This window comes from Episyrphus balteatus, chromosome 1, assembly GCF_945859705.1.
Source record: "Episyrphus balteatus chromosome 1, idEpiBalt1.1, whole genome shotgun sequence".
In the NCBI taxonomy this organism is placed as follows: Eukaryota; Metazoa; Arthropoda; class Insecta; order Diptera; family Syrphidae; genus Episyrphus; species Episyrphus balteatus.
Genome location: NC_079134.1, coordinates 176,272,989 through 176,283,437, shown reverse-complemented (window position 1 = coordinate 176,283,437; position 10,449 = coordinate 176,272,989). Strand labels below are relative to the sequence as shown.

The 10,449-nt window shown below is 32.1% G+C and overlaps 2 protein-coding genes across 2 annotated transcripts; one reads left to right on the top strand and one right to left on the bottom strand.

Annotated features, from left to right (window-relative positions):
- Positions 1-212: 212 nt before the first annotated feature.
- On the bottom strand, positions 213-6,771 carry LOC129919918 (translation initiation factor eIF-2B subunit delta). Its single transcript, XM_056001029.1, has 7 exons — positions 6,715-6,771; positions 6,465-6,509; positions 5,579-6,268; positions 1,565-1,939; positions 1,326-1,505; positions 946-1,073; positions 213-877 (listed from the first exon to the last, which is right to left on the bottom strand). Exons 2-7 carry the CDS (start codon positions 6,492-6,494, stop codon positions 319-321), a joined length of 1,962 nt encoding a protein of 653 aa, XP_055857004.1. The 5' UTR covers positions 6,495-6,509; positions 6,715-6,771; the 3' UTR covers positions 213-318.
- A 742-nt stretch (positions 6,772-7,513) lies between these two features.
- LOC129921305 (uncharacterized) lies at positions 7,514-8,475 on the top strand. The gene is made up of 2 exons (XM_056003072.1): positions 7,514-7,988; positions 8,052-8,475. The coding sequence occupies exons 1-2, from the start codon at positions 7,645-7,647 to the stop codon at positions 8,200-8,202; spliced, it is 495 nt and encodes a 164-aa protein (XP_055859047.1). The 5' UTR covers positions 7,514-7,644; the 3' UTR covers positions 8,203-8,475.
- Positions 8,476-10,449: the final 1,974 nt, after the last annotated feature.

The following is a 10,449-nucleotide window of genomic DNA, read 5'->3' as shown; positions in this document are numbered from 1 at the left end:
TGACGTCAGAGAGTCAACGGGTTGGCCGTGTAATCGAAGCTTAACGCTAAAAAACTGATGTCCTCGTTAAAATGTATTATTTGGGGGTAAATTTTATACAGGAAAGAAACGAATTTCAGAATGCATTGTATTGTTATTAGCATTTATTTCCACCTTTTTCTATAACTTAAAAAAAAAAAAAAAACAAACTGAACACAAAATAAACAAATATGTTCTCTCGAAAGTGTTTCATAATTTTATTAATAAATCACAAAACAATAGCTTTAACTTATCTCAAAAATTTTTAAATCCAAAATATTTCGTCTCTTATATCCGCATTTAATATCCAATTTCAGTTGGCTTGATTCGTAAGATCACAGGAACACTTGTGCATGGTAATATAGCAACTTCCGTCACAACAGCCGTAACTAATTCTGGTGGAGTTATGTCATAGTTTAAATTCAACGGGCACAATTTATTCTGAGACTCCCAATTCATTAGGCGACATTTATTACTCATTATAAGGTCATCTGGATTACCCAATTCGTTGTAGACAATTGCATCGGTTTGAAATCGTTCGCTAAATTTATGAGTTTCGCAGCAAACTAATACGGGAACATTGAATGATCGTGCAACAAGAGCAACTTGTGCTGTACCAGTTCGAGCCATTACATATCCATTGGAGAGAAGAGCGTGTGCACCAAGTAATATTTTAGTGACTTCTGGCATAACAAATCCAACTGCATTTATCAGGACATAAGTACATGGTATTTCGCTAGCAGTTAATCGACGCAAGAGTTCTTGACCTTCTAAAAATGGCCTAGAATCGACTACAATGACACGGAAATCAACTTTTCGACGATGTGCTTCTTCAAAAATGAAGTTAATTAGGGAAGAGCTATTAAACAACAAACAGAATACAATTATTTAAACCAATTAGAAATATAAATAAATATTTTAACTTACCATCCGAAAGTTAGAATAACATCGCCATTTGAGATTTTATCTTGAACTGAACTGCTTATAGCTTCGGCTGCTTTTCCAATTTGATTCTCAATATATGTATCGATAAAATGGCAAAGATGTTCTTTTAGCTAAAAAAAAAGAAGAATCAACTTATTTTTAAAGGAATTTCATCCTAATTTAATTGTATCTTTTTAATCAAAGATTAACAAAGATAGGCATTAGCACATTTTTTTAGTGTGATGACAATACAAAAGCATGTAACATGCCGAAATTTCGTAGAGTTTTAGAATTTAACTTTGCTCTATTCGATTAACGATACAACAACGAACTTTACGGGTTGTACAAATATTGCAAATATTTCATCTTTCAATTCAACTTACTTCAGATTCTGGTTGATCGACAGATAGTTGAGTCAATACATGTTTTATATGCTTATAGGCATTCCAAACAGATACTGCCAGTGGTCGACATTTATGCAAATGATCAACGCAATTCTTGATAGTTGTTTCTAAACTTCTTGCAAATTCCTTTTTCGCTGGTGTTTCATAGTCTTGAATAACCTTTTGAAAATTAAAAATATTTATATATATCTTTTGAATCATACAAAATGTGTAATTACCTTCTTAAGTGCACTCAAAAACGAGATACATCTTGCATTGGAACCTACAATAGTCCGCTTAGCATATTGCTCACCTAATCTCACAATGATTGGATGAATATTCACATTGTTGGCAAATAAATTTGAATCTTTACGGCAACTTTCCAGATGATTGAAAAGTTTCACTTTGCAATCTTTTGATGTCTTTAATGGCAGTTTTTCTGCTGCACGAGGAGATGAATTCTCTTTACATAGTGCATTGATTGGCTTCTTTTCGTTCGTTGGTTTTGCACTTGCTACTGGCTTTGACGTAGTTTTTGCTGCTGCAGCTGCTTTAGCAGCTCGTTGAGCTTCTTGAATTGCTCGTCTTTCAGCTTTGGTCAAAGCTGGTTTCACCTGCAAAAATTAACATTAATTAAAAGTTATTTATTTATTAATTATTTATTAACAAGCATTTAAAAGTAACTAGCTAATACATAGTGTAAAGAGCCTAGCTCTGAGTGTTTTACAATAAATTCAAATTTTAAAATTTAGGTTTGATATGAGATTGTTTATAATTTCAATATTTGTATGATTTGGAGTTGTAAGTCATATACATTATTGTTTTTTTTTTAACTTTTTAGATGATGTGCATTTTTTAATAAATGTTCTAAATTTAAAGTTACGTTACAGGTGGTGCATATGGGCGGGTTTTGTTTGATGAGGAGGCAGGAGGTGTTCGTGTGTGACGGCTGTGTGTCCAAGCCTATGTCGAATATAATTTCTGATTTAATATTTTGGTAGATCCGGGTACTGAGGATATGTTTTGTCGCGATTGATTCCCTTTTAGTGGTGATGGTATTGGCTCCAACCATTCAGCTGCTTCTTTCTTAGAGATTTTTGTATGAAGTTGTTCATGTCTTTTTTTGTAAAAAGGTTGAAGGAGTAAACGGGTGCCTCTTTTGTCGAACTGGCAGCTCGATCTGCTTCTTCATTTCCGAATATCCAGTTTGGCCGGGAACCCACATAAGTTTGATTTTATTTTGCAGTTTATAAATCTGATTTCTTATTTCGGTTACTAGTTCTACATTGTTGTTTGGGTTTATAGTAGTTTTAACACATATATACTGTCAGAGCAGATTATAGTTCTACCACGATGTTTAGCTGCTGTGTTAATAATTGCTTGTAGAATACCAAAAGCTTCAGCTGTGAAAATGGAAGTGAAACTCGGTAAAATGCCAATGCTCATTATTTGACCATTCTCTTGTGTTACTTCGTATGACATGTTGTGTGGGGTCCTAGAACCATCGGGTAAAGAGGAAATTCCATCCTTTGGTACAAAGTTCCGATGCGATGCTCGAAAACAGAGCACGGTAAATGATGTGGCTGTTATAATTGTTCTTATATTGAGCTGTGTCCATGATTAGTGATTCGGGATTGATCTGCCAAGAAGGAACTGACGGCTTAAAATTGTACCAAGTTTCGTCGGAAGTTGACACTGGTTAGCTTTGACTAAGGCTAGATTTAGAGTTGATGGGATTCTCTTCATAGACTTTTGTTTTATTGCGTTCACTATGTCGTCGTCAATCACTGAATTCCTGGAGAAGAACTAATTTCGGTGTTAACTTAAGAGTCATTTCTTCTATACGTTGTTCCACGGATGGAAGTCCAGCTTCGGTAAATAGATTTCGTATTGGTGTTGTTGGAAAAGCATTGAGGCATTTTCTTGGTGCTAAGTGATAAGGAGGTTTAATAATGTTGAGGGTTGATTTCGCACACTTGCCGTATATACATATAGATACAAAAATCAATTTTGCTTAAAATTAACATTTTTGTTATATGTGACATTCTATTTGCAAGGATATTACATTTGCTAATACCTAAATATTTTATTATGTTATATCTCGCAGCTAGGGATTTTCTTAATTCTAAACAGTGTTCCTTCCAATAATACTTATTCATGATGTTCAACCTTACAACTTAAGAACAAATAACAATTTTAAATTACCACTTTACAGAGATAATAGAACTCAAAACATGATTATGTATAAAGGACTTAAACTTTTTAACGAATTGCCAAATGAAATTTAAAATGAATCAAATTTTAATGTTTTTAAACGTTTGCTTATATCCTTTATTAAATCTAATGTGTAATTTTACAATTTTATTTTATGTTATTACATTTAAAAATGCATATAAAAAGATTAAAATTTTGCTTATTTAATATCTTAAAATCTTAAGTTTAACATATTTTGTAGTAGTAAATAGTAATATCATACTAAATAAATGAATACATACATACAGTGATGCTAAAAACATTCCGGATTTTTTTGTCATTTTCATCAAATAAAATTTTATAACACCAAACTGAAACAAATTATTGTTTTAGTATTTTTTCTAGGTCGTTTATATATCAATTAAGCAATTTCAACAGAAAATAATGATCTTTAACACATACAAAAAAATTAAAAATTGAAAAATTAAGTAAAGCCAGAATTTTGGCTGTGAAAAACTAACCGGATTTTTTAATGTTTATGTTCAAAGTTAATATTTTGTTCGAAAACTGCTCGGCACCAACGAGGCTTGGACTCGGCCAAATTAAATAAAATAGAACTAGGAATATGCTCCTAGTCATTTTTCAAAGCTCGAAGTACGTTAGTTGCTAAGGTGTGCGTTTTCTTCTCTACCTGTCACTTAAAGATGGCCCACAAATTTTCAATCGGGTTTAAGTCGGATAATTGTTACGGCTATTCCAAGCCAGGAGTATTGTCTTCCCGGAACTACTGTTTTACGATCTTTTAAGAATTTTTGGCTTCATAACTTGCAGGAAGAGCCAATGTAAAGGCATTTCTTTCTCCTTTTATGGAGCCATTATCGACTCCAACATCTCTCCATTCTGGAAATGATCCATAATTCCGTTGATTTGGTGTAACGGGGTAGAGCCTGCAGCTAGAAAAACCCCAAAATATCAATGATCCTCTGCTTCACGGTAGGGAGCATGTTGTTATGGTTTCAAACATGTCCATGTTTGAGCGCCTAGGTGCCATTTTACAATCGGAATAGAACAAATTAAAATTGCTTTTATCATTGAAAAACATATTTTTCCGTTTTGTTATCGAGCAATTCAGATGATTTTTTGTAAATACAACCATGATGAAGTATTTTTATTTTAAAATTTAAAGTGTTTTTTAAGATCCTTTCATTGCCTACCTTTTTAGACAATGCTTAGTATTAAAGACCAAATCTCTCAAAGCCTTCCTTGTGTACTTACTGTATTTTATGTTGAAGGCAGATAACGCTCCTCACAAATAGTTTAAGAAGTCGCAAACGGATCTTTTATCAAAGAACTCTTTATTCGCCTATCAGTTTTTAGGGATATTTTGTTATGGCATCCACCCAAGTGATCTGCTTCAACTGATTTTTCTCTTTTCTACTTTTTCACGATATCATTCTCACTTGACGTTGTAATTTACAACATCCCAAAGGGATAACTTTTGTTTTATTTCGGTTTGAATGTGTTCTACGACTTAGTAACGAATTTTATGACTAAAATGCGTTTTTTTCCGTTATTCCATTAAATAATTTATACAATTCACAAAGCTAACAACTTTGTTTGTTACCACAAACAAAAATTTTACAGCAATGACGCTTAAAACCGTTACCTCAACACCGAGAATCGAAATCCTTGAAAAATCCGGTTAGTTTTGCAAAGACTAAATTCTGACTTTTCTTCATTTTTCAATTTTTAAAATTTTTGAATGTATTAAAGAACATTTTTTTTCCTTAACTGATATTATAAACGATCTAGAAAAAATATTAAAACAATATTTTGTTCCAGTTTTGTGTTATAAAATTTCATTTGATGAAAATGACAAAAAAATCCGGAATGTTTTTCACCACAGTACACATATATATGTGTACTGTGGTTTTTCACAGCACTGTACATACATATTGCTAAAAATTAATCCTAAAATACATATAAAGTAAGATTTGGACAATCAAGTTTGCGGCAAATGTGAAGTTATAAAAATAAAATACAATTAAAAAACTATTTACCTCTTTTGGTGGCGGTGCAGCTTTATTACCAGTTTCTGAGATATTGACAGAGGCTATTTTCGTCTCTAATGTCTTGGTATCTTCTGAAGCCGCGGAATTAAGACCTTTATTAGCTTGTGTCTTAGGCTCTTTATCGTTATTTTGAACTTGATTCGGCTTTGTTGTGGATTGGAGAACTTTACCTTCAACATTTTCAATTGTAGAAGGTGTTCCTTCATCAGTTTTTTGTGGAGTATCTTTGCCTTTTTTCTTAGCTTGTTGTTTTGCCAACTTTTTTGCTTCTCTTTCGGCTTTGATCTCCTCCCTCGTCTTCTCAACGACTGGCGTTTGAACCATTTTAGTATTGGATTCTATTGGTTTAGTATTTATTTCAGGTAAGGGATTAGTTTTGGTTGGTGATGGAGGTTTTTGAGCAGCTAATTTTGTAGGACTACTCTTTGCCGATAAATTTTCTACTTGCAATTCGTTTTTGGGTAGTTCGGTTTCGGGGTTTTTGTTGACCTCAGTTTTGGGAGGAGTTGTTGGCTTTTCGGCGTTGCTTTGAGATAACAGAGAATTGGCAATTAATTTAGCTTGAAAAGTCTTCGATACCAAATTCTCTACTTTAACATTCTTCTTTCGATTCCGATTGCGTTTACGTTTGATTTGTTGAGCGGTTTTACCTTCTTCTTTAACAGATGATGGTGTTTTCTGTTGAATATTCAAGAATGAATAATTAAACTAAATATTTACAAAATATTAAAAACCAAGAAAAAAAAACAAAATCAGCATTGTTAAAGGAAAATTAAAAAATTCAGTCAGAGCAGAGTGGAACATAAAAAAAATAAGCTAAATCAAAAAAGAAAATAAAGCTTCCAATATAATTAAAAACTTTATATTGTTATACCTCTAAGATTTCTCCATTTGAATTAGACATTGCTAAATGAAATAGCTAAAGAAACATGTAAGAAATAAAATGATTTTTAATATTTTTTTCAAAATTTATTTCTATAAAGTGTCCAGTCCCCGATTGGAAGGAAGACACATCTACACGATTTGGTTAGCTCAGGGAAATATTTTATTTATTGAATGTAGTTTTAATGTTACCTTATTTGTCATAAAAGCAATATTAATTGTTCATGAAAAATAATAATTACCTTTAACTTTTTTACTTTGATAAATTTTGCAAAAAATAGAAATTTTAAGCAAAAGTTGTGAAACTAGCTTGAGTTTTTGCTGCCAACGAGCTGATCTGTCAAATATAAACTTCAAAAAATTCGGAGTTTCGGATTCATATCCATGATTACGGAATTGAGTTGGTTTTATTTAAGTGGGAAACAAATGGGACGCTATGTTGCTGGCAGTAGCTAGTAAGTGAGGCTGGGGCTTGACACTTCAAAGTTCAATGAGAGTTAAGAAAATAGATACATGATGGTTTTTCTTGCTCACACTCATTGAATTTTCAAAAGATTCAATCTTCAAACGTCAAAATGTTTTCAATTTTCTAGTACGAAATCAAACATCTGTACTTAACGTCTGAGTAGTATTGCAGCAATATGAGCCCCTTTCTTTTGGAGTTGGTAAACTACTCATGAGTACTTTACTACTGATGTTCAATGCAGCGCACTTTTCAATAAATTGAAGCAATTTTCATTTACTAGGGCAGAAGAGTATATTCGTAAAAAATGTACTAGATGTACTCATAAGTACCTTAAAACCTCCATTAGAACTCAGCTATATTTGACGTAAGTGTACGGACCATTGCAATCGATTTTAAACATCTCAGCTACCACTGTATAATTTTCGAACGGCATGGACACTTCTGTATACTTCTGTTTAGTATGTAGCTTACTTGTGTTTACACCATTATTCAATAACACCCCTGTTATATATTTTTCTTTCAACCACCATTAACTTCACTCGTATTATGACATTTAAATAAATCCAATTTCTTATCACAAACACGTCAAATGCATTTTTCTTCTAATTTTTATGTTGCAATTTGCATTAATTATTAAAGTAAATAAATAAAAAAAAAATCATTTTAATCTAGTTCATAGTTCAACGGTACATTAGATTAAGTAAAAATGCAGCATTTCAAATTCATGACACTTATTTTTATATACTTCGTAATACATTCAACGGATTCGTTGGAAAAAAATGATTCAACTTCATCTGTTGAAAAAAACCAAAAAATAGCTTCCATGAATCAAACTAATAATAATTCGCCATCAAATTCAGTTAATAATAATGCTGAATCCATAAACAATGTTAAAGAAAAACCCCACAGCAATGAACCATCTGAAACAAAAATATTCTTCCAACCATATCCAAATGAAGTAGACATTCCGGAATCTTTTAAAATGGGATTTTACTTTTTCATTGGTTTGAGTATTACAGGAATTGTATTTATATTACTTAAGATTAACAGGTACATTAAAATGATTTATCATTTGTTATTTGTTATTCTTACAAGAATAAAATCTATTTTTAGAATGCGTTTATCTCGAGCGGAAAGAAAATATGGTGTTCATGGAGATAGAACCACTCAGGAACTGACACCACTTCCAATGGCTATCGAAGACGACAGCGACAATGAAGATCATACAGTTTTTGATATAAATAGACAGATTAGAGTATCTTAATCGTATATATATAAGAATCTCTCTTTATTATTTGCCATTTATCCTTTATTATTTATAATTTATTTAATACTCAACTCCAAATTTATTCTCGTGAATCTCTTTTATTCTTTGCATTTATTGGTTAAATTTGTTGCAATATCATGAAATAACTATTTTCACAACTAATTCGCAGATACTGGCTTTCTCGTAACAAGTATGTGATATCTAGAAATATGGAAATTACTTTAAAATTAAAAAATGCTCATTTTGAAATAATAAAAACATAAAAGTGAACCTTGTTTTTAACTAAAAGTAAAGATACTATATAAAATTGGTAGATGGTAAGAACAGGGCCCTATTGCACCAACCACTTTTCATTTTGCAACTTTGCAAAATAATACTTTTCTGCAAAGTAAAAGTGCAAAGTGTTTCACTAAAAATTAAAAGTTCCCCACTTTACACTTTGCAATTTTTGATGTTTTTTTTGCAAAGCAAAAAGTGCGGGCATTGCACCAACTAAAAATGGAACTTTGCGCAGATTGAATATTTGCAAAGTAAAGCAGTTAATAGTTTCAACTTCTTTTCGTTGTTAAAAAATCTTGAAATCTTCTTTTTTACTTAAACAATGATACCTTTTGAAATTTTGTTGTACTTTACTTTATCATTTTTGTTAATTTTTTTTATTATAGTTACTTAGCCTGTTGCTTTGCTACAATTTGTTTAAAGAAGAAAATGATAGAATTTTTAATATCAATTTAATATCATTATTTTAACTTTTAATTGCAATCATTCTTTGAATGACGCATACTTTTAAATGAGGTGGTTGGCAGTCCTATGTGGCCATGAAGCAGAGGGCAGAGGTTCGTTATTTATTCAACCATAGTTTATTTATGTTTATGGTCTATTGTTTAGTTACAATTTGTAACTATTGAAGTGTCAAATAGTCACGATTCGTAACTATTTCCAACTCATGATATGAATAGTGTGTTGATCAGTGAAATTAGATGTTTGGTTTTCAACACAATTCAAACATTTTTATTCCTGAAATTCGGAATCGATTTTCTCTTCTTTTCAGAATTAGAACTGCCAATGAGTGCCAAACGAACAGTTTCAGAATCGTTCGAATGAATTTCGGAGAGTCCAGGACGACCAAACGAAAACGCTATTAGCAAAGATTTCTGTAAGAACAGTTTTCCATCTTTCAATGCCTGTTTAAATCTTTCTGATATCTTTTTTGGAATAGTAAAAAATCTCAATATTCAGAAATGAAGAATAAACAATAAACATTCCATTACTTTGACGTCTTAAGTGTGAACATGTGTGCGTGATTCTCGTTTTGATTCTGCCTCAAAATTCGGAATCGTTGGGTTTGGGTTCGGGTTCATATATCATAAAGGAGATAAAGACGTTATAATTTCTATGGTAGGTATATAATATGCCAAACAACTGAAGATATCTCGGCAAGTAAAAAAGATATCGGAAAGATTTAAACAGGTCTTGAAAGAAGTAAAACAGTTGACCAGTTCGTCAGCTTCTACTTTCCGTTAAAGTTGTTTGTTTGGCTAGTTTGAATTTCAGAGCATAACAAAATAACATAAAACTTTGCTCTTCTGATTGAATATTAATAAACTGGTTATATGGCTGATTGGATATTCAGCCTTATCCTGAATTTCACGTGGAATTTAGTTAGAGAAGGCCTAGAAACTTAAGGCACCATTCTTGTTTATACGTATTTTTAATTTTCAAAAATGGAAGAGTCCTACAAGACAGAGACGCCTTTTTTTAGGGACAGGTAGGTAGGTAGAGATGGCGGTCAAAACAACCGAGCTTGATGACCCAATTAGAGCAGAGTGCGCCGTTTTGATACCAAAACTCATGAAGCCCATGAGTGATAAATGGATTTATTTAAAAATAAATTGAGTAACGGGATCAAGTCTTTGATCTTTGATTCTAAGATCTTATCTATGTCGTTGAAAAATTGACTCCCCAGAAAAAGTGCTCTATTCCTAGCGAGGGCTGGACATTGGCATAGGAAATGGGAGACCGTTGCATACCACAACGATACTGCTAATTTCTTTTCTGGGTCTGGAGATCAAATCATTAGTTTTGAATTTATTATAGATCGGCCAGATTTTCCTAGATATGGCGCAGCTAGTCAAGCTGTGCCACCTATTATCAGCTTTCGTTAAGTAGTTTTAGAAGATTTTGCCCTTCATGACTCGTATGGGAATGTTAACTGCCTTTCCGTTGCCCTCAAAACCACTGTGT

Excerpts from the sequence above, each read along its gene's own strand:
- LOC129919918 (XM_056001029.1), bottom strand. The coding sequence starts at position 6,494 with ATGTCTAATTCAAATGGAGAAATCTTAGAG. Across the intron at positions 1,074-1,325 it reads TCGATCAACCAGAATCTGAA|CTAAAAGAACATCTTTGCCA; the intron begins GTAAGTTGAATT and ends CTTTTTTTTTAG. Across the intron at positions 878-945 it reads GTTATTCTAACTTTCGGATG|CTCTTCCCTAATTAACTTCA; the intron begins GTAAGTTAAAAT and ends GTTGTTTAATAG.
- LOC129921305 (XM_056003072.1), top strand. The coding sequence starts at position 7,645 with ATGCAGCATTTCAAATTCATGACACTTATTTTTATATACTTCGTAATA. Across the intron at positions 7,989-8,051 it reads ATATTACTTAAGATTAACAG|AATGCGTTTATCTCGAGCGG; the intron begins GTACATTAAAAT and ends ATCTATTTTTAG.